Genomic DNA, 24,535 nt, shown 5'->3' with positions numbered 1-24,535 from the left:
GCACTCTAAAACCCAGTCCTGAGTAGCTGTGAGGTTGCTGTCTATAACCCTATAGTTGTAAAATTGGTGTCATGCATTTAAGCCTAGAGAGACGTATTATGTCAGTTCATATTGCAAAGGCTGTTTTTGCAAAGAAAAGAGTGAGAAACATACTATTTTAAGTGAGCGCTTAAATTTAGATGAGGGGGGAGAGTTGGTGACAGGAGTGGAATTGTTTGGAGACTATTCTGCTTGGTAGAATGGAACTAGTTGAAGTAGTTGTGCCAGATCTTTTCACCAGTAGAAATGAGGCATAAATAGTTTTGGCCGAGTTACCTTCCTATTTTTCAAATCCATGTCAAGAATAAAAACGTCATCATCTCATTCTTCTCCCTGCTTGTTACTATTCTCAGAGGGAGTCAGCCATTGTGTTTCCTCTTGCACAGATGAGTTGGAAGTAAGATTGCCTTAACTAATGTATGTTTGGTTCACAGCCTTCTTTAATAATCATAAAAGCAGATTTTTTGAGATATGCTTTTTAATTGGATTGCAGAATTACTGATTCCTTTGAGCACACAGCATTATTTACAGGCATGTTTATTTTTTGAAGCCCCACATTGGACGACTAGGAATTCCTCATGGACCTTCTGGAGAGAAGGTAGCAGTAGTGACAGTGGACGACTGTGACACTGCAGTTGCTGTGCGCTTCGGAAGTCTCATTGGAAACTACACGTGTGCTGCCCAAGGGACTCAAACTGGCTCAAAAAAGTAAGCTCTTTTTACAGAAATATATATTTCATTCTCATATTTTAAAAGAATTGAGCAATAAAACCACCGCCACATGGGCTGTGAGAAGAAAAGCACATCTAACAAAGAATTTATAAGAAAGCTAATTGACTGATGTTACCTAATTTCATTGGAGACCAACCCAGGGTTGCACTTAAATTGATTTCTTCAGTGCTGTTATTGGATTAAGCAAAAAGGGACTGGAACTCCTTCACACACACATTCATACGCTCAGACACTTACCCAGGCGACGAGTTGTGCAGAGAAAGCAGAAGCAGCCAAATCTCTCCCCCCCCCCCCCCCCACACACACAATGAGTCCGGTGTGTCTACCTGCAGTTACCAATCTGGGCTGGTGAGCTGATCATACATGCTCTCTTCTCTTTATTGAGCTGGGTGGCCCCATCCCATACATTGAGTTCTTTTTTTGTGTCTGTCACTGAGAGGCCTCCCCAGACCTTGTTTTCCTCATGCATATTAATTTCTTCTCATTTTTGCTGCACCTCCATTTCTTGCATTTCTTAAGTGCAAGCGAAGATTGCATCAGACCCCACCCAGCTCCTGGCTCCTCTCTCTAGCCTCATGGCTCCTCTCCACAAAGGTGCAGACATTACCATGTTCACACCACTTACACATACCCTATTCACACCACTTACACACACTCATGCACTCACACAGGATAGAATGTTACAGAGTTTAAAGATTGTACAGGCAATGGTTAGAAGTTACAAAGCTTACAAGAAGTTGCAGAACTTGAAATATTACATGAAAGTTACATGGCTTACAATATAAACTGACATAACTTAGAACAATTGAGAGTTACATGGCTTACAATAGCAGAGAATCACCTAATTTGCAATGGTTGAAACTGACATGACTTAAAATACAAAAAGTTACATGTCTTTCATTCACATTATATTGGATTAGGCAGAGGTTTTACACAACAACTGACCATAAATTGGCAGATGAAATTCAGTGCACAAAAGTGAAGGGAACTTAATATCAGAAGGTGCAATTTGAATGGCTCATACACATGGGTAGGTCTAAGATAACTGTAAAGATACAAGAAAAAATGTTGGGGATTGTTGTTGAAAGCTCAGTGAAATAATCTGTTCATTGTACAGCAGCAGCCAGAAAAGTAAATAAAATGTGAGGTTGCAATAAGAAAAAGAAAGTTATATGGAAAAGATAATGACTCATTTAAATTAATATACATCATTCTACCTCAGAAAAGGTATAGCAGAAATAGAAAAGATCCTGAGAACAGTGGCATAGCCAGGGGAGATCTGGGGGGCAGTTGCCCCGGGCGCCACGATGGGGTGGGGCGCCAATTTTGCTGCTAAAAGCTATGTTGTTAACTATAATATAACATAACTATCGTCCTATTTACTTTTTGAAGGTTTCATAGAATCATAGAATAATAGGACTGGAAGGGACCTCAAGAGGTCATCGAGTCCAGCCCCCCGCCCTCAAGGCAGGACCAAGCTCCGTCTTCATCATCCCTGAAACCTTTTCACAGTCAACTATTGGAATATATACAAAATAGGAAATAATCGTAAAAAAGTTAACATAACTTTTGGCAGCTAAATTGATGCCCCCCTAGCATGGTTCCCCGGGGGGCAATTGCCCCCTCCCGCCACCTCCCTCGCTATGCCACTGCCAGAGAAGAGCACTGAAAACCATTAGATATATGAAAAGGCTTCTGTCTGAGGAAATATTGAAAAGAGTGACGTTATTTAGTGTAGAGAGAAGATGAATAACGAGTGACATGATAGAAATATATAAAATAGTGAATTTTGTTGAAAAGACTAGTCACTCAATCATATTTACCCTTTTCTGAAATGCAAGAGCAAGAGAACACTCATTGAAATAGAAAGACTCGTTAACATTTATAGCTGATAAAAAGACATGCTTTTTACAGGCTGTATAACTGTCTAGTGGAACCTATTGCTATAGGATGTTAACAAGAGGAGCCTAAGAGGATTCAAAAAGTGATTAGGCAATTGTGAATAATAAGATTCTTATCCATAGTTAAATCAACCAGAATAAATTATACCAACCCTCTTGCTTTGGTTCATAAATCAACTTCTCAGAGCCTGGGATTAAGAAGAAATTTGCATGCATGTTGTTTTAGAATTTTCATTTACACCTTCTAACATAACTAGTACAGTAAACTTCTGATAATCTGGCACCTTTAGGACCCAGGGGGTGCCGGATTATCAGATATGCCGGACTATAGGAAGGGGGGGCTATGAAGGGTTTGCGGTGGAGTGGGGGGGATGTGCTCCTCAGCGCTGCAGGACCAACCCGGCAGCACCCCAGCTGCTCTGCCCCAGACTTCCCCAAGTCAGCCACTGCTGAAACTGACTGGGGCAAAGCACCCCAGCTGCTCTGCCCCAGACTTCCCCAAGTCAGCCACTGCTGAAACTGACCGGGGCAAAGCACCCCAGCTGCTCTGCCCTGGGCTTCCGGGAGTCAGCTGCTGGTCAGGTTCAGCAGCGACTGAATCAGGGAAGCCAGGGGCAGAGAAGTTCCAATTGTCCGGCTGCCCAGAGCACTTCCGGGTTCCAGATGTTACTGGACCATCAGGAGTGCCGGATCATTGGATGCCAGACCACTGGAGTTTTACTGTACTCGTTACTGTCAGAGACCAATAGTAGAGTCTGTTGGTGTGATTGGTATGGCAGCTCCAACATCCTAAACTACAAATTTGCAGCTAATTTTATTAAGATTCTTTTTGATTATTGAGATCAGTACTTATAGTCTTGTGAAGCTAAGTCCTTCAAATAAAGAGCTAACAGAAAGAAGTTCAGTATTTCAGATTGCTTTGCTCATTTTAGCTGTGAAGAAACTGTAAAGTAAAGGAGGCCAAACATATGACATGAAAATAATCTAGATAATTTCTTACTTCTTTAGATCTTTGGATCTGACTGGACCACTCCTGCTTGGTGGCGTCCCAAACTTGCCTGAAGACTTCCCTGTGCACAACAGAGAGTTCATTGGCTGTATGAGGAACCTCTCCATTGACAACAAGCCAATCGATATGGCTAGTTTCATAGCCAATAATGGCACTCTTGCAGGTAAAAACTCCAAGATCTTCAAAAAGCCACAAGAAAAAGCTTTCTGTCATGCTGAGAGTGCTTATACATGCCAAGAACCAGATTCACAAAGGAGAGTACATGGGGTGCACACGAAATCTGCTTGAAATTTTCTGTGTGAAAATCAGTGTTTGATTGGGAGGGTGCAAATTGTTGTAGACCAGCTAATTGCACATGTAAACCTCAGTGAGGCACAGGCATATTTGTACCACTAATGTCCTTGACATTTTTCCCATCAGGAGAAAACCTGCCCACATTCTCCCCCACCCCTACAGTGCTGCCACTGGGTACAGAAGGCACAGTTGGTCTTGAAGCTATTTCATGTCAGATGAACAGAAGAGGGAAGGATTTAGGAGTATGACTAAGTAGTCTGCCACACCCTAGTGAACAGCAGGTGGATAGGGTTATGAGAAGAAGGGAAACATCCTTTTTGTCATCACTGCCAACCTCTCTGGCATCTTTCTCGGAGGAGTGGGACAGCCACAGAAGTTGCTGTGCCTTTAAAGCTGTGGTAACTACTATGGAACTGCCTGGAAAAAAAGGGAAAAGTATTCTATCCTCTCTAGCCTGGGCACTGTATAAATACCTTGTATGAACCTCATTTGTTTGAGCCAGATGAAATTCAAGTAAGTGCCAAAGAGCCACACAATGACCTGAGCCTTTATGTACCACTTAAAGAATTAAATGGCACTTAAGAGGTGCTCAGAGCTTCTATGGGTCCTTTGCACTGAGAGAACAACACTCAGAGATTTGCAATAGAGTTTAGCTCTAAGAGTACATCTACACTGCAACACTATTTCAAAATAACTAGCGCTATTCCAAATTAATTTAGTCCGCATCTACACAGCAGGCAGTTATTTCAAAATAGCGTCAAAATACTGTCAAGCTGGAGGACTTCTTACTCCAACTCCTGTAATCCTCATTGTACGAGGAATAAGAGAAGTTGGAGGAAGAGTGCTCTATCTAGCAATAAGTGCTGTGTAGATGCTCCCTATTTTGAAATAAGATATGCAAATTGACATAGCTCAATTTGAGTAGCTTATTTCAAGTTAAGCCCTACAGTGTAAGTCGCGTTTCATTAACTCTGCTGGCAGGATGGTATTTGAGCGATACATCTGCCTTGAACTGTAATAGTTGCACCGGAATTTCTTTTCATAACCCTCTATTTTCATGTGCAACTATTAAAACTCACTGTTCTGAAACTAAGTGAAATGAGGTCAAGAAGAGTCAAATATTTAAACCAATTCTGGTTATACTTTAAAACAGGGTTGGGCAATAATTTTTGACCAGGGGCCACTTCAGAAATTTTTGAAGTGGTCCCGGGCCACCCCGGAAAGGGTGGAGCCAGGGCACTTCCATGCTTCCCCACCCACAGATCCTGATTAGTGTCCTCCCACCCTGCTCCCATCCTGCAAGGAGCGTGCGGTATTTAGAAGCACCGCACCCCTCTCTGGGCGGGAGGAGACTGCGCACTGCCCCCTCTTCCCAGGCCAATCTGGGCTTAGGGGCAGGGGGAGTGCAGGGTATCCGTGGGCCAGATCAACTCACTTGGTGGGCTGGATCTGCCCCTCAGACGCTCTTTTGCCCACCTCTGCTTTAAAACAAATGCAGTTGCTTATCAAACCTGAAATGCAAGTTGCTCAGAACTATGCACATAGTCATGAGTTTTTAAGAAGCTGTGGTTTAAAAATAAAACATGGGCTGCACTTCTGGCCTGCTGACTGCCCAGGGGGGAAAGTAACTTCAGTTTCTGACAGGTACTGTCCTATCACAACCTGCTCTCCCCCTCCTCCCCCCCGGGGGGCCCTCAAGATACAAGGTGAGGGGATTGTGATAGGACAGCACCTGTACAAATATAAGTGTGTGGTGGAATATGGGGGACTCAGGTCAGAGGGTTGGGGCAAGGGGGGATGCAGGAGTCTGGGCAGAGGGTTGGAGACACAGGGGAGGTGCAGGAATCAGGTTTGGGGTATATAAAGGGCTCAGGGCAGGGGGCTGGAGGTGTATGTGTGAAGGGCTCAGGGTAGGGGGGTTTCTTGCTGCCACTGGTCTTGCATGCGTGGGTTTCTCCTGGCTGCTGGCCTCATATTTTTATGGGGTGGGAGAAGGGGAAAGGACAGGATTATGGCCCTGCCCCCAATAAATCACATTTTTGCAGGGAAACACGGGCTTATTTTCACCTCTGGTACTGACTGATTTCTGAGTGCAATCTCAGCTGTCTAGCTCCTGTATTGGAAGAGGCTGCAAAATGGGAATTGGTGGTCTTATCTCCACAGGGGAGCACAGAACAATTCACTGTTGTGTAATAGTAGTTAGTTCCGTCTCACAGCCTGGTGGTGATCTTGTTGTCAGACACTAGACCAGCAGTGCGCAAACCCATCTGTCTTCCTGGGGGTTTGCAGCGGTGTGATCCAGCCGGCCGGTATTTTCTGCTTTTCCCGGCTCGGCGCCCAACGGACATTGTGGCAGGGGAGCGGCCTGGCAATTAAAGGGGCCACGACTGCATTTTGTCAGCCTGGCTTCCCCCGCCAACAAAATGTTCCAAGCACTTTTTTTTTCTCCTCTTCTTCTTCTCAACAAAATTTTCTCAGTGACACCATCTGGCAACTCTATCGGCTGGGGGCTGGGTGGGGGTCGCGAATGAAAAAAGGTTGCACACCACTGTACTAGACTAAGCACTCCCCTGTGATGCTGTGCATTCTTCTCAGGTACTTAACTAGTAATGACCGTGAGCTAAGGATGAAACTTCAGCACTGACACTGAATTACCTGGCTTTTACCAGGTTGTGTCTTCACTTTAAAATTAGCTGAGCACAACACAGTTTTCCATCAATGTAAATATGTTCCTGTTTCAGGGGAGATAGAACCAAGGAAGATTTCATGTTGGTTGCTTTCTGACTAGGAAGCACATTCCTATATAGTATAACTCATTTGGCTTCAGTAGAGTTACATCATGATTTTAAATTAAGCCCTTTGGCTATATCTAAGAGGTTTCTTGGTATTTTTTTGTTTGTTTGTTTTTTCGATCATCTAGCGTTTGAAGTGTTGTAATGCTTTAGTGATTTCCTTTTTCTTCAGTACTGATAAAAACCTAGAGATGGTCACTCACAATCTTATTGCTAGTCATTTGAAGTCTTGTTTGGTTGATTACCAAATACACAAATTGTGACTGGTTTTATGCTGAATAGGTCTGCTTTCCAATTCCAGGTTGTGCAGCTCAGAAGAACTACTGTGATACTAACTGGTGTCAAAATGGAGGCACATGTGTGAATAAATGGAACACCTACACTTGTGAGTGTCCCCTGCAGTATGGTGGGAAAAACTGTGAGCAAGGTAGGTGCATGAGGCTCCCATTGTGTGTGTCCTCCAGTTTAGTTCTGTTTTGGCATTTTGATTTTAATAATTAACATCTTATAGGCTACTTCTAGACTGGCATGATTTTCCGCAAATGCTTTTAAGGGAAAAGTTTTCCGTTAAAAGCATTTGCGGAAAAGAGCGTCTAGATTGGCACAGATGCTTTTCTGCAAAAGCACTTTTTGCGGAAAAGCGTCCGTGCCAATCTAGATGCGCTTTTGCGTAAAAAAGCCCTGATCGCCATTTTTACGATCGGGGCTTTTTGCGCAAAACAAATCTGAGCTGTCTACACTGGCCCTTTTGAGTAAAAGCTTTGTGCAAAAGGACTTTTGCCCGAACGGGAGCAGCATAGTATTTCTGCAAGAAGCACTGATTTCAGACAGTAGGAAGTCAGTGTTCTTGCGGAAATTCAAGCAGCCAGTGTAGACAGCTAGTAAGTTTTTCCACAAAAGCAGCTTACTAGACACAGCCATAGTGTGTGGGATGCTTTTAGGTAATAAATCATGAAATATTGCAATTAAGCATAACATCCATCTATTATACATTTGAAATATCTGTGTGTTCATCTGTATATAAAAGATGGTTACTGACTTTTGATTAAAAAAACAGGAAAATATCAATCAGAAATCCTATTGGGACAGCAGTAACAGCTTTTATCTTTTTTCCTATTATCTATTTACTAATATTAATGAATTCTGCAAAGCTTTTTTTTATTATTTGGTTAAAACAAAATCATATGATCCAAAGCACATTGAAATCAAAGAAAAGATTCCCTTTGACTTTAATGGGTTTTGGATCAGGCCCAAAATGAACATGGACTTAATTACCACTTCCTCTGGTATGAGGCAGTTTCTCCTCAATAAGAACTCTTTACATTTTATTAGGCTTACAACTGAAAACACTGTGTATAGGTATGCAACGTTTGTTGTTAAAATGTAGGAAAGGGGCAGCGAGGATGGTATATAAAGGGAATGAAAACTTTGGACCCCGCTCCTTTCCTGGGGAAGTAAGAGTGGTTAATCATTAGGAAAACCATAACAGGATGCTGGGCTTGAGGGCAACAGATTTGGTATTACACACCCATAGACTTTGGTAACAGTACCTAGACTGGATTAGTACAGGTTGCTAATTTGTAGTGATGCTCCATCAACGCATTCTAAGAGGAAAATCCCAGCAAAATTAGATTTAGTTGCTTTCTAAGAAATAAAAGTTCAGATTCTACCTCATCTATCCTATTGTAAATCTGGAAGGACTCCATTGACATGAATGGCATTATTCCAGATTTACACTGGTGTAATTTGACTCATACTTCTCTGCAGTTTGAGCATGGGGTTCCTTATTATGGTGTTGCCAAAGAAAGTTAGGCACACTATTGCTTCCTTCTGGCAGGAAATAGATGCTAGAGTGATGATTGGATAATAGTTCCTCAAAAAGAAGACATCATTTGTCATGTTGTCTGATGACAGGTAGCTTTGTCAACCTTTTGCTGGCTTCCATCATGTGTTCTATGGCATCTGACTGTTTAATTGGTCCAGTGAGATTAACTGCTGAAATGGCAGGATAGGATGATTGGCTAAAATGGTAGGGGTCTAATTCTGGTATCATTCATACTGGTGTAAATGTGGAATAATTCCATTCTAAGGCAAGGGACTAGATTCTCTTCTTTCTTCTGGTACTGAATAGAAAGATCAAGAGTTGTATCACTTTTTATATTTTCTTGGCCTATTATATCAAGAAAGAAAAGTATCAGATCATCGTGGTTTTGGAGTAAAAAGCCTACCTTGCTGGTTATCTTACATAATTAAAAGCTATGTTTAAATTCCAAATCATGATTTGAATCAAAACCGGTATGATTCATAGCAAACGAAACAGAATTATCTCCTCCTTGAAAGGTTTCTCATGCATTAAATATAGTTGCTTTAATCCTTATTCTTGCCAAAGCTTCAATTTCTTGAAGAATTTTCAGTCTGAAGACAGCAGGCCACAAATAACTTATTTATTTCTCAGAATATAGCTATGGGGCAAAATATCCATTAAAGACAATTCAGAAATTCATAAAGAAGGAAGCTGTTAGTGAATGTGGGCAAGTAGTCAGAAGCCTAAAGTTGAAGTCAGTGGGAGCTACTGATGCTCAGCACTTTTGAAATTCAAGCCACCTATTTAAGTACCTAAATATAGACTTGGGAGGCTTCTGTGTGTGTGAAGCTTAGGCTAAATGCAAAATCCTTATTTGGGTTTAGTTGGCTTATATACCCTGAACAGCCATTTCAGCAATTTTCCATCTCTTTCAACCTAACTAAGACTATATCAGTGAACTTGGCTAGGCTAAAAATCCATCTATTTGAGTGTTAAGCAGGACAGGGCTCATGTCATCCTGTGTGTTTGTACAGTGTCTAGCACAATGGGACGTCTACTCCTCATGGATCCTTTTGGACAATATCATAACATAAACAATAATTAATTAAGCCAATAATTAGGAATCCCCTGATAGGTCAGAGAAGACAAAGCGTAAATGGAAGAAGAAACCTTCCTATAGCTTGCTCCTTGGATGTGTGGAAATCTAAAGGACCAGCAACAAACCAGTATGTACATTTATCATCAGTAGACAAGGCCTCATGTCTTCTATACCAAGCTGGAATTAAGTTCTGTAGCAGAGTCCCTAGATCCTGTGGCCGTCTGGTGATGCAAACTGGATATTTGGTGATCGCTTCATTTAAACTACTGAGATATTTTAACAAATTAATTATGAAAAAGAATAAAGGAAACATAAAAGTAGCCCATATTTTGTCTCCATTCCCAGTGTTTTCAGATTTCCAGAGATGACAGTATTAACCACATACAAAAGTGTTATAGAAGTTGTGGGGGGACGCTGGATAGGGAACATCTTGAGTTTTTGGCACACGTGGCAGTATTTGAGATTCTGTGCTAAATGATATTCCTGGATGTTTTTGCAAAAGTGATTAGCAGCGAAACAGTTAACAATGGTGACAGTTAAATAATCATGTTTAGTGTACAGTATTAGCTCCTCAACGAGGTGCATGGATGATTTCTTAGAGCTTTTGTTTCTGGCTGTCTGCAGGGTCAGGCAGACATATCTGCATCATTTACATTTGGTTCATACTGCCCAGGTTATCTTTGAAAACATGGACTATAGAAACATACAATTCTATTTTAAAAATGAAGGAATAGATGTTGGAGCACAGTTCTGCCGCAGCAGAGAGGCAGTGGGTGGATTCTGTGGCAGATGCTACAGTTGTGGAATGAGGTTCTGATTGCAGATCAGTGGTGTTCAAAGAGTTCCATTTTTCCCTCCGCTGCCTGGGCTTCTGTGAAACTCTGACTTCACTTCAGAGCTGCTCCCCGGGGGTGGGGAGAGGAGTTGTGAGGGATGAAACTATATGAGTAGGAGTGAATCAAATCAAATGGATACTGGAAATCTTCGCCATTTGCGAATACTGGGAGCTACAGCTCCCAGCCCCCATGGTGAGCTCCCTGTGGCTCCTGAACTCACTGCAGGGGCCAGGAAACTCACCAAAGCTGCCAAGAGCCATGGGGAACTTACTGCATCACCCTCCCCCCAGATGGGGACAGGAGACCTGCAAATACACGGAACTGCAAATTGCAAGGGTCTCCTGTACAACCTCATTGAACTGCTGATTATTTAGAGAAAACCAAAATGGTGAAGCTATACTGCGAGTTCTGTAGTCTCTTTCCTTCCTTGTCTGCTTGTGGTGAGCTGGCAATATAATTTGCTATAGAGCGTGGGAAAACTAAAGTGTTAGGAAAGAGGCACGATTAATTACAGGGATGTGTTTCAAAATACAAGCAGCAGTTAAAACCTAAGCGGTTAAATATCCCTTGAGGCAGGGGTGGGCAATAATTTTTGCAGAGGGGACCATTTCTCCAAGGATGGTAGTGGTTGCGGGCCAGCCCTGGAAGGAGCGGGGCCTTGGATAGACGAGGTGGTCCCCTTTAGGCCGTGTGTGTGTGGGGGGGAACTTTATGTGCTCCCCTGTGAGGTAGGGGAACATAGGAGGTCTCTCCCCCTGCCTCCCCAAGCCCTCCAGGGCACAATGCCCAGAGGAAACCACCAGCTGTTTTGAAGAGTTAGCAGTTCCCTCTGGTGCTGCGTGCCCCTGGCAGGGGTGGGAGGATACTTTGCACAGTCCCATTGGTCCCAATTGGCCTGGGGGCAAAGGAGCATGCAGAGTCTTCCACCCCTCCCTGCCGGGGCTCGCAACACCTAGATGGAACCGTCAGCCATTTTGAACAGCTGGCAGTTCCCTCTGGTGCTGCGCATCCCTGGTGGAGGGAGGAGACTTTGTGTGCTCCTCCACCCCTTGAGTCTTGATTGGCCTGAGGGTGGGGGGAGTGGCAGAGTGTGCCGTGGGTCAGATCAAATGTTTTGGCAGGCTGGATGTGGCCCGCTGGCTATATCTTGCTCACCCCTAACTTGAGGTGAACTTGTGCCTCTGTCATCTGCCAGAATGTACTGTAGAGTAGCTGTTTCAAGACCCTGATCCTGTAGTCTCTGCACACACAAAACTGGCATTTACTTCAGTAGGACTTATGTGTATATGAGTGTCACAGGATGGGTTCTTAACTGCAGGACAATATTCTTACATTAAGGTGCTGTTCACTGAAGGCTGTGCCCAGAGGTTCACTGCATAAAGTGTTTTTGCTCAAGTAGAGACTGAGGCAATGCTATGGGCTTCCTCCTAACACATCGCTTCTGTGATGGTAGGGCAGATATTTTATTAGTTGAACAAGATGAACATACTCATTGCCTAAAGGTTGGGTAATTTAGACAGCTCACCAGCCTGGCTCTGAAAGATTTGAAATTCATTAAAAGTTTCCTGTTGCCTCAGAGCCATTTCCTTTCTATTTAATCTGTTAATTAGAATCAAGTTAGCCAAGATACAGTGTACTGCCTGCTTTGTTTACCGCTGCAACATCAAAAGTGATGTGTACATAGTTTTTGTAGTAGATGCAGGTGTGTATTGTGTGAGCCCTGGTCCCAGGAGCCAGAGAATTGTGTCTAGCAGTACTTGAAGGTGCAGCACTTGTGCTTCATGGTTGCAGCCTCTCCCTGAGTTGTATGAGGCAGTTCTGCTCCAACCGTCCCCTCAGCTCCTTCGCGCTGTGACTAGAGTCAGAGCTCTGTGTGTTGGTATCACCTCACGTTCTCCAGCTCAGTTTTTCTGATAATTTCACTGTATGTGTGCAGTTAGTAGTACCCTAGATGACCTTAGTTAAGGTTAAGCAAAATGTAGTTAGCAGTGCCTATGTGACATCCGCACAACGGTTCAAACACTGCCCATCGTGGGCGTGAGGGAGATTCCTAATAGTGCTCCCCCCACCCCCATGTGAGGTGCATGCCGTGGTGCCGGGTTTGTAAGCAGTTCATCAAAAGAAACCTCTAGAGATGGAAGAACCATTCACTCTCTAGAACCATTCACTCTCTTCAGATAGACTGAAGAAGAAGGTCCAATAACTGACCAGAATCATCCCAGGGCTCATGGGAACACTTCCTTCTCCTCTAAAAAGGGTGTGGACAAGCTCCATATGGCTTTCAGCAAATGGAATGGAGCATGTCTGTCAAACCACTCTCTGGTACCATGCGGAGACCACCAGGAGGCCCATACCATGGATTCTAATTTTTTTTATAAATTAATGGAGATTGCCTATCTCCTAGAACTGGAAGGGACCTTGAAAGGTCATGGAGTCCAGTCCCCTGCCTTCACAGCAGGACCAAGTACCATCCCTGACAAATTTTTGCCCCAAATGGCCTCTGCAAGGATTGAACTCACAACCCTGGGTTTAGCAGGCCAATGTTCAAACCACTGAGCTATCCCTCCCCAATGCCAGATGCTTCAGTAGGAGTGACCAGACTGAAACTTGGGATCCCAAGCCCTGGCACATGCACAGCCCCCCCCCCCCCCCGAAAGCCAGCAGCAGTGTAGTGTAGAGCTGAAGCTGGCAGTGGCCTGGGGCAGAATCTGCGAGTCCCATTGCTTACCCAATCTGAAATTGGGAGCAGCATGGGGCTGAAGGTTGGAGCGCTCATGGAACAACCATTGCAAGGGAGCCCTCTCACCACTCAGCTCCTAGCTACCTCCACCCTTCATAGCATTGCCATCTGTGGAGAGTGTATGGACTGCAGGCATTGATAGCACATCCCCTTAATATGTAGTTCTCCAAAGACTAAGTGGCCTTACAGCCACCCCCTATATTTTTATCTGAAGTGATCTTCTAGTTTCATTTAAATCTGGTAGTGTATTGACCTGTGTTCTGTCCTAAGACACATCAACACCAGAGGACCAGCATCTCCAAATGTTGGCTGTCAGATGTTGTCTCACCTTTTACCTGGACAGGACCAAACCTTTTCCCACTTTGCCTCAGCTGTTTGTGTCATATGCAGACCGTTTGAAGGGACAGACCGTCTCTTTAGAAATGATCTCTAGGTGGACAACTTCCTTTATCAACACGGAGTATAAAGTAGCTTTGACTATGTCCCCTCTGTGCACTCATTCTGCAAGAGTGCAAGCTAAATCGATGGACTTTTTAAGTGATGTTTCAATATTGGGCATGTTTAGGGCTTACCATTTGGTCATCCGTTGGTCATATGTTTACAGACCATTATGCCTGCATCCAGAGCAGGTGCAAACTTTGGGACGGCAGGCCTGCAGTCCTTATTTGAATAGACTTTGAGCCCCACCTCCTGTAAGTACTGCTTGTGAGTCACCTGTGTGAAATACAGCTGCATGTACTTGAAGGACAAAAAACAGTCACTTACCTGTGTTATAACTGTTGTTCTTTGAGAAGTGATGCAGGCATGTATTCCACAAACCACCTTCCCTCTTCTCTACGTTGGAGTCTATGGTCCTGAGATTTGGTACAAAGGAAGTGAGGTGAGCAGAGGATCAGAGACACTTAATATAGCCAGGATAGGGTATATGACCATGAGGTACAAGTACCACTCCTGTACAGATACAACTAAGCAAAATTCTCTAGCACATATTCCACATAGGTATGTGTGTGCCCAGTAGGGCTGTGTCTACACTGGCATGAATTTCCGGAACTGCTTAAAACGGAATACTATTCCGTTTTCAGTTTTTCTGGAAAAGGAGCGTCTACATTGGCAGGCTGCTTTTCCAGAAAAGCCCTTTTTCTGGAAAAGCGTCTGTGGCCAATGTAGACTTGCTTTTCCGGAAAAGAGCCCCGATCGCCATTTTCGCGATGGGGGCTTTTTTACGGAAAAGACTACTGGGCTGTCTACACTGGCCCTTTTCCGGAACAGTGTTCCGGAATAAGGACTTATGCCCGAGCGGGAGCAGAATAGTTTTTCCGGAATAGCAGCTGATTTTGTACAGTGGAGCATCGTTGCTTTTCCGGAAATTCAAGGGCCAGTGTAGACAGCTCGCAGCTTATTCCGGAAAAGCAGCTGATTTTCCGGAATAAGTGGCCCAGTGTAGACACGGCCTATGTGGAATATATATTTGCATCACATCTCTAACAACAACAGTTACGATACAGATACATAACTTTTTTATTTAACTTTTCTCTCCAGAAACATCTCTCTCTGTGACATAATAGCACTCTGAGGTAAATGTCTTAGCTTTTATGTAGCTTTTTAGTGATATCATCAATTATTTCATATACCTGAAGCAACTGACAAAAGTATTGGTGATTTTATAAGAAAATATACTGACCTAATAACAATAAAATGAGGCATTACCTTTTAATAATGTCTGTAACATTTCTTGGCATTGTTGTATCGTACAGCATTTATCTGAAGTACTTTTTTGTGAATAATAAGGTGTTTATTGCAATGAACTCTTATGTGCAAATATTATCATAACAAGATTTGTATAGTTTTATAACACACTACTTTTATAAAAGAAGTTTGATAACACATCATAGAAAGGAAGAGAATACCCTGTTTTGTATAAGATGTTAATGAAGATCTGCTTTCCATGTTGAGATGAATCCTTTGATTGAAACAAAAAAAGTAATTTAACAGACAACATGATTCTCTGTCTATATCACTTTATCTAGTTTTATCACCCTGCTCTAAAACACCAGCAAATTTCTGGCATAGGTTTAAGTTCCAGTCACTTCAAAGTATATGCTTATGTGCCATTCTTCAGCTGAAGCCTATAAAGGCATTTCTTGTCTCTTGACTATGGGACAAAACACATTTACAATATTTTAATTTGTTTATTTGATTCCATAATTAACAATGACATGCATAAACACAGTAACACATTAGACTGAAATCAAATAAGCAGTATAACTTAATTTTCATCAGATGTAGAGAAATCATTATGTAAGAATAATCCAAATGTATTTGTATTATGATTTTAGGATTTCATTTTTTAATGTAGACAAAATCCAGTGGACACCATTATGAAGGTGACAGTTCCCGCATGTTTTCTGAGATACTACAATCTGTTTTATAGATTTAGAACAGGAAATAACTGTGATAGCCATGATATTGCTATGTGCTAACTATTGGCCAATGATATCATTATTATTGGGACAATTGTTGTATCCATGGTAATTGATCAGTTGCTTATGGCCAAATTTAGCCTTGAGATAAGCAGGAGCTACTCCCATTGGCTTCAGTGGTGTATATCTCCTTCTTACACAAGCGATGAATATGGTCCATTTATTAAAATAAATTGTAAATGAAAAACTCATGAGAAACTGTATTGTTTTGTCTCTTAGTCCTTGTATCAAAGATACCATTTTTTTTATCTCTTGTCTCTTGATTTACAGTAATGCCCTCTCCCCAGCGTTTCAGTGGTGAGAGCATTATTGTCTGGAGTGACCTTGATATTACTATCTCTGTACCGTGGTACATTGGACTCATGTTCAGGACCCGAAAAGTTAATGGCATGTTAATGCAAGCTAATGCAGGAGCTTCATCCAAGATCAACATTCAGGTAAGAGTGTGATATGCTTCATCTGGAATGGAATTCAGAAAGTTTCCCCAAGTACTGATTGACAGGGCTAAACTGAATATGTATCTTCATGCATGCAGCTAAAAGTAACATATCAAATACTGTTAAGTTGGCCCTTTTCCTCATTTTACAGTTCAAATGCTTTTTATAACAAGACACGTTTATTTCTATAAAATGCAAAAACTTAGGAACCATAAATATATGTTAATATAAACTGAAAGAGCTCTTTTCTACCTTTCATAAAACACATGTAGTCAGAGCTAGTAGTCAACCCAAGATGTTTGCTGTGTTCACCTGCTCATTGTATTTACTCTTTTCCTGAGTAAGGCAGAAACCAGAAGTATCTATTGAAATTGAATATAAAAACTTTTAGTTCAAAATTCAGTCATTAAGCAAGGTGCCTTAGCCTCCCTGTCCCAGATGTGCCAAGTTCTGTCCTGACACAAGGCTTGCCCTATGTTTATAATTCTGACTCCATATTATTTTTATTCTTTGTTGTCATCTTCTCCTCCTCCTCCTTTGTGGGTTAGAAGCAGAATTCCCTAAATTCGGTTGGGACGTGTTGCAACTGTCCCGCTTACGAGTTTTTTCCAAGTTACAGCTCGTTACTTTAGGCACTAGTTTGCCTGCGCTCCTATGTAATCTATTGTGAGCTGCATTTAAGAATAATTCAATATTTTAAAAATGAATAGAGATGATATTTGTTTCCTACAGATCTTGAACAACTATGTGCAATTTGAAGTTTACAACGGCCTGAACCAGGTTGCTAGTTTGAAGATGACCCAAACAAGAGTCAGTGATGGTGAATGGCATCATTTGTTAATAGAACTAAAGAGTGCTAAAGACGGCAAAGACATCAAGTACCTGGCTGTTATGTCCTTGGACTATGGGATGTATCAGGTGAGATAGCATCATAACATGGCCTTTCTTCATCATCACAGAAAGTCCCTTAAAAAGAAGGGGATGTGGAAGGGATGGTAAATAAATACCATATATTGCTCCTGCTGCAAGCAGTATATGGTCCAGATTCTTCAGTGACTTACTCCTGGTGTAAGTCTATTGAAATTAGTGTAGTTTTATCTTTTGACCATACCTGTAAAATCAAGATCAGATAAATAGCTCTTCATTTCATTGGTAAGCTTTTCTGTTTTAACCTACTGTCAGTTTATATCATGTTAGTACATGTGTAAGGAAAGCAGTGCTCTGTGTTGAAAGGATAATTGTGCAGTGGTCCCCTTAACCACTGCCCTTTTCTTTCTTTCTTTCTTTTTTTAACAGAGCACTGTGCAGATTGGAAATCAGCTTCCTGGACTCAAAATGAAAAGCATCATTGTGGGAGGTATCTCTGGAGATCAAGTCTCAGTACAGCAGGGTTTTTATGGCTGCATGCAGGTACGGATTTAAAAAAAGTAATAGCTCATTTATGCTACGATATCTGCAAGAAATGTATTATCTTTTTCTTCACAAGTTTTGTTTTCTGCATAACTTTTAAATCCCTGTAAGATATCCAACTACTAAAATATTAAACAAAGCCAATTTCTTCATGAAAGAATCCACTCTCTTTTGACCTCAAGAAATTTCTTCTTTTCCCTTTTTGGTTTAAATCAAAGTTCAACGCTTAAAAAATCAGGCAATTGACTAACCAGATCACTGTAAGAAAACTGAGAGATTAAGGAATTTAGTGAATTGAATTGTTTAGTATATGTACCACTATACCCTTAAGGAAGAATCTTAGATGAAAGTCACTGTTTTTCGTTGTTCAGGGAGTAAGAATGGGGGAGACTTCTACAAATGTAGCTACATTGAACATGAAACAGGCAATCAAGATCAATATAAAGGAAGGCTGTGAAATAGACAACCCTTGTGATTCCAGTCCATGTCCCCAGCACAGCTACTGCACTGATGACTGGGACAGCTACTCCTGTGTCTGTGACCCAGGTAAAGGAGTCTGCATGAAAATTGGGCATAATAGAGCATTGGAATTGTACCTGGTTTTAGTTATGTTGCAAAGAGTGTTGTTATTGTTGGGGATTGTTTAAGCTCATCTTCTCTATGTTCTCATATTTCTAACACAGTCTTTTGTAGTGTTAGATGTATGTCTTACACACCAAGTCCCTTAAGGGACATTTTGAAACTTCTCACCAGTCTTCAATTTGAGGTGTGTGCCCTGCATAAGTTCAGTCACCTCCTGTACTTGCAGAAAGAAAATATTGAGCTATTTGTAATGCATGACCTGAGCAAACAGTCAGCAGCTGTTGATTCAAGGGCACCCAAAGTGTTTTTCCAAAAGTTTGCAAAGTTTTTTTTTTTTCTCACAGTGAGCAGTTATCTTTCTTGACAGTATCTCTGGGGAAATCCGTGGATTATCCAAGATGTGTTGTCATGTACAAGCTTAAAATAGATGGTTTTTCTGAGACCTGCAAACCATAAATTCCTGTGGGTGCCGTAATTGTATAACTTTGTTTCCCAAGGGTACTTCGGGAGCGACTGTGTTGATGTGTGTAACCTGAACCCATGTGAGCATGTTTCCACCTGTGTTCATAAACCAAGCTCATCCCATGGATACACCTGTGAATGTGGACAAAGCTATTATGGGCAGTACTGTGAGAGCAAGTAAGAGAATTATTTTTGCTGTTCAATTTCTTGGTCTTTCCCAGTTCCCCTATTCCTTCCATCAGTATAAGGCAATTGCTCCTTCGTTTGTTTCAGCAAAAATTCCCTTTGTCATTTAAGAGCTCATAACAATAAAGTGGGTAGAATATTTGTCCTAGAGAGCTCCCTAAGTGTAGCAAGAGTTCATCTCTGTTCCTGTAAAACTTAGGCGTTTGATGGAACAGAAGCTGCCTGGCATCCTACCACTTCAGGCCAACTGGCCTTGGAGAGGCAAACAACAGCCTAGCAGTTTCTCATCTATTGTCCCATTTGAGCATAACATGTATAATTCATAAATTCAGTGGAAATGGAAAGTATCATAAGCACCCAGGAGCCCATCCCTGCAATCAGCCCTGGTGCCAGTTCTGCCCACACATCTACACAAGCATTTTCATCACTGGACACAACCACATCAGCCACTAAATCAGAGGCTCATTTAACTGTACATCCACTAATGTGATCTACTAATTATTGTTTTGTACGTTTTTCCTGTTACAAGCAAACTCAGCTATCTCTCTGAAACTTATCTACTCAGTCTTTTTTCCTTCCTCCCCTTCGTTTTTTTCCTTCTTCCCCACTCCCTCCTTCCCTTATTTATTCTTGGATTTGGACTTCCAACACTCCGGTCATCCGAAGAAGTGGGTTGTGCCCATGAAAGCTCACGATGCCATCTACATGTTTTGTTAGTCTTTAAAGTGCTACTAGACTTTTGTTGTTTTTTAAGTTTTTGCCGCCTTTTGTGTGTCAGGAGTATTTTTCATCTGATTTTTCTGTCCTCTTGGAAACTGCAACCCTCACTGTCTCTGTTGTTCCATTATACAGTTATGTACATTGGTTGCAGTGTCTCCAAAACCGGCCTCACTCCCTGGATTAGGAAGGCAAATACTCGGTTTAGCATCACTTACACATATTACTGCTAGAATCTTTAGCACTCAGCATTTACATTTTACTCCTAAAAATTATACAGGAATACTAGCTCTGCAACTGCAGTGAATATCAGAATTCAACTTAATCTTTGAAATGCATTGGAAGCAACCTGTTTTCCAATAAATTAGCACTAGAGAGGTGAGTATTGGGATACACAGAACCAGCACTGTTGTCCATCGGAGACTAGAGAGAGAGAGAGCATGTGGTCTCAACACTACTTTGGGAAGTGATCTTGCAGCACAAAAACTGTTTGTGTTTTATTGTATTGAATTTTGGTAGCTGCAGAGGGACAAATTACCGTAAAATCTCAACTATAATGCACACCTACCTTTTAAACATGAGAATTCCGGCATAAACTGAGCTCCTATCTATAATGACCACCCCAACTTTGCCGTATTTTGTCTTGCTGTATTTTGTTTTGTCTTGTCTTGTCTTTTTGTATTGCCGGGTAATCACGCGTGAGCGCATGAGTAAACAGTGTGCAGCGTTTCCATGCTCTCTTTGGGATGCCATGAGATGTCGGCAATCTTACACGACTGCTGAAAAACTTAAAGTTGTTAGCTATGCTGAGGCTCATGGCAACAGAGCTGCCAGCCATGAATTTGATGGCATAGCAGAGTCTAACATTCGGCTTTGGAGATGGCAGAAAGAGTGCCTGCAAGCGCTGCCTCGGATGAAGATGGCTGAGCGAGGTAAAAGCGCTGCATATCCTGAGTTGGAGGCCAAGCTGGTTGAATGGATTGCTGAGTGTAGACAACAAGGCCGTGGTGTTAGCACTGTGGAGGTTAGAATGAAGGCTTTGAACATTGCCAAAACGTGCGCTAACACAGCCGGGTTTAAAGCTTTGCATGGCTGGGGCAATCGGTTCATGAATCGCCATAGCCTATCGGTCCGATGCCAAACAACTATCACACAGAAGCTACCCATGGACTCAGACACCAAGCTACTACAGTTCCAAAAGTTTATCATAAAACTACGCAAGCAGCACTGCTACGACCTTTCATTAATTGTCATGCAGATCAGACTCCATTAAATTTCGATAATCCCTACAACAGAACACTTGAAGTGAAAGGTGCCAAGACTGTCTCCATTGCTACCACAGACCATGAAAAGTCTAGGTTTACCGTAATGCTTGCCTGCATGGCCAAGGGAACGAAGCTGCCTCTTTATATTGTGTTCAAGCGCAAGACAATGCCAAAGAATGTAATATTCCCAAACACCGTTCACGTGTGTGTTCACCCTAAAGGCTGGATTGACGAAGCTTTAATGCTTGATTGGCTACAGACGGTTTGGGCGAAGCGGCCGGGTGGACTTATGAGAAAGTGATCTCTAATCGTTTTGGATGCATTTCGGTGTCATCATATGCCATCCGTCAAGAAAAGGCTTCAGCAAGACAAAACAGACTTGGCAATTATTCCTGGTGGAATGACCAAAATGTTGCAGCCACTTGACGTGACAGTTAACAAGCCAATGAAAGATGCACTACACAGGAAATGGAACACCTGGTTGTTGGAAGGTGAACATACATTTACTGCAGATGGACGTAGGCGAACACCGATGCTGCAAGATGTTACCCAGTGGATAGTGGATGTCTGGGTTGAACTTGATTCCGCTATCATAAGGAAGGGGTTTCTGAAATGCAGCATCTGTAATGCTATGGATGGCAGCGAGGATAATGCCCTGTGGATGGATCCGAGCGACGATGAATCATCTGAGGGTGAATTACCAGTATGCGAAGATGACAATGATTTGTATTACCTGGATGAAGATGTCGAGGGCTATACCTCGGAAGACATTGCTCATCTGTTCGAGGAAGATTCTAACAAACGTGAATTCGAGGGCATCGAAGATGAGTAGAAGAGCAATTAACGTACGGTATTTGCTTGTTTGCGCTGCAGTGTTGATTTAATTTGTTTAACTTACCTTTTTGAAACGGTGTATATAGTTGCTTGTCGATGCTAATAAAAATCAACTTAACCTCTGGTGTCCAGTGATTAATTAAGTGCCGCGGAACCGCCAAATGAAAACTTTGAAAAAAAAACCTCCTATGGATAATGCGCACCCCGACTTTGACATTAATAAAACGGGAAAAAAAGTGCTCACTATACTTGCAACTTTATGGTATACACTCAGTAACGTAACTGGGAGCAGATTTTGGGTCAATGTCATCTTAATTCTCCAAAGTGAACTTAATAGAACTCTTTTTCATTTTATTTTCTTTTCTTTTGTAGAATTGACTTGCCTTGTCCCAGAGGTTGGTGGGGAAATCCCATTTGTGGTCCGTGTAATTGTGAGATCAGTAAAGGATTTGATCCTGACTGTAATAAGACTAACGGAGAGTGTCAGTGTAAGGTAAGAAGAAGAATTTTTGTGTTTATTGGAAATATTCTTCAAGTTAAACATAATTGTTTGGATAACTACAATGTATAATATATATTCCTGCACATTTGTGTTTTGTATCATATAGAATATAGTTATTTTTCATAGATGTATTTCATATCATGTATTTTTTCTGACATTAGCCCTTCATTTTAGCTACATAATGAAGCTCTTCTTTCCTTGTTTTTGTAATAACTATATAATTGCAATCAAAGGAAAGAGAATAAGGGACCAGATTCTGATTCTTTGTTTTACAGCTGATAAGATCAGAATATGGCCCCACTCTCAAAAAGACAAGGTGAGTGAGATAATATCTTTTATTGGATCACCTTGGTGAAAGAGACAAGCTTTTGAAGTTACACGTAGCTTTTCTTCAAGTCTGGTCTGGTCTGGTCATTATTGGTGTCTCAGGTCCATCATGCAACATAAATGGGACAACATAAAAAAGCATTCTTATTAGGTTACACACTCTTCAAATTAGAGTGAAATCACCAGGGCAAAAAGAAGAAATCTTGTAATCATATGTTAATTCACCACATAAACTGAGTGCATGAGAAATAACTGAGTGCATGAGATCCTTGGTCCCAGCTCCAGCTTCTCTGTCCTAACTCAGTTGCATCATCAGCACAAAGCAGTCAGAAAGCTGCCCTAAAGCCTGGGCTTTCTCTGACAGATTTGGGTATGCCAATCCTATTATAAGTTAGGTAGGTGCTAGCAATCCCAGGATCATGAGGCAGAAAGGTGCCCTCCTCTCTACTTCTCTGCACTGAGTATAAACTCAGCAGACCTGAAGATCCGGCTCTACATGATTACAAGACATTGATCCTTGATTGTTCTCTAATGTGGAGCTTACCTGTTAAGAGCTTACCTGTCCTATCAGTATGCCTATCTCAGGGAACTATATTACTCACAAAACTTACCTCCAGAAGCGGAAATATTTCTGTTTCTGGTGTCCCGATGACCTCTTCACTTATCTCATCAGAAGTTCCATTCTGGGAGGTCAAGCAGAATACAGCTGGCAGCTGTTTCAGCCTTCTGCGCCCTCTGGGTGTGTCTAGACTACAGGGATTTTTCGAAAAAAGTGGCATTTTTTCGAAAAAACTTCCCCTGCATCTAGACTGCTGCCACATTCTTTCGAAAGTAAATCAAAAGAACACGGCAGTTTTTTCGACCGCGGAAAACCTCGTTTTATGAGGAAGAACGCCTTTTTTCGAAAGTGCTCTTTCGAGAAAAGGCGCTATATAATGCAAACTGTGCTTTTTCGAAAGAGAGCATCCAGGCTGTCTGGGTGCTCTCTTTCGAAAAAGCGGCTTGCTTTTCAAAAGTATTGGTTGTAGTCTAGACGCTCTTTTTCAAAAGAGGCTTTTTCGAAAGTATCTTGTGAAAAAGCCTGTTTTGAGAGAGGTTTGCAGTCTAGACGTAGCCTCTGTGAGCATCTGTTTTTGCCAACCAGATTCCTTAAGGACTTATTCAACTTATTTACCACTATTACAACCAGATTCCTTAAGGACTTATTCAACTTATTTACCACTGTTTGAAACCCTCCTCCTCCATGGGACCGTAATTTTGTTTTCTGAGCCTTAAGGAATACTCCTCCTCCCTCTGAACCAATGGCTTTCTGTTCTTTCCTCCACCTCTCCCTCAAACCCTCATTCTTTATAACTCTCACTTCTGTCAGATGAATGAGAGAACTCGATGCAGCCATGGCAGATCCACCGTTCACTGCCTATTACAGAGACAAGGTCACATTAATTCTTCATGCTTGCTTCCCCCCTGGGGTCTGATCCGAATGCCAGGTTAATATGTCTACCAGTGTTCTATCCACAGCCTCCTGCCTCTAGAGAGGAATCTAGCCTACACACACCAGATATCAGAATGGCTCTTCTACTTAGACAAGACCAAGGCCTTTAGGAACTCTCTCAGACATTTTCTTAACATGCTAGGAGACTTCTGCAATACAGCCCCCTCACAGAGTGACAACACATTTCACTATCTCTCCCTCCTTATGTTGCATAGCCGAAATCTGCACATCTATTCACACATTTGTGAAGCATTACATCATTTTACCTGTGCTGAGGGTTGATGCTACCTTTGGTGATGCACTGTTTAAAACTGTCTTAGATCTGCCTCATTAGCACTCACCTGCAGGTTGGGTTACTGTTTGGGAGCCTTCAACCTATGGAACTCCTTGCCAGAGGATGTTGTGAATGCCAGGACTTTAACAGGGTTCAAAAAAAAAAGCTAGTAAATTCATGGAGGTTAAGTCCATCAGTGCTTATTAGCCAGGGTAGGAATGGTGTCTCTAGCCTGTTTGTCAGAGGCTGGAAATGGATGACAGGAGAGGGATCACGTGATGATTACCCGTTCTGTTCACTCTCTCTGGGGCATTTGACATT

The 24,535-nt window shown here is 42.0% G+C and overlaps 1 protein-coding gene across 4 annotated transcripts in view; it reads left to right on the top strand.

Moving 5' to 3' along the window:
* Window positions 1-24,535, top strand: part of CELSR1 (cadherin EGF LAG seven-pass G-type receptor 1) — a 277,024-nt gene that overhangs the window by 194,054 nt on the left and 58,435 nt on the right. For all 4 annotated transcript variants that reach the window (XM_075927708.2, XM_006120414.5, XM_075927707.2 and 1 more), the window contains exons 6-14: window positions 590-747; window positions 3,681-3,844; window positions 7,069-7,194; window positions 15,997-16,163; window positions 16,896-17,081; window positions 17,460-17,573; window positions 17,945-18,119; window positions 18,653-18,794; window positions 21,992-22,112. In XM_075927708.2, coding sequence (XP_075783823.2) covers window positions 590-747; window positions 3,681-3,844; window positions 7,069-7,194; window positions 15,997-16,163; window positions 16,896-17,081; window positions 17,460-17,573; window positions 17,945-18,119; window positions 18,653-18,794; window positions 21,992-22,112 — 1,353 coding nt within the window. The remainder of the gene's footprint in view (window positions 1-589; window positions 748-3,680; window positions 3,845-7,068; window positions 7,195-15,996; window positions 16,164-16,895; window positions 17,082-17,459; window positions 17,574-17,944; window positions 18,120-18,652; window positions 18,795-21,991; window positions 22,113-24,535) is intronic.

The sequence above is a fragment of the Pelodiscus sinensis genome, chromosome 1, assembly GCF_052426305.1.
Source record: "Pelodiscus sinensis isolate ZL-2025 chromosome 1, ASM5242630v1, whole genome shotgun sequence".
NCBI classification, from domain to species: domain Eukaryota; kingdom Metazoa; phylum Chordata; order Testudines; family Trionychidae; genus Pelodiscus; species Pelodiscus sinensis.
Note: the sequence above shows the minus strand (reverse complement) of the source record. Positions and strands in the feature narration are given on the sequence as shown.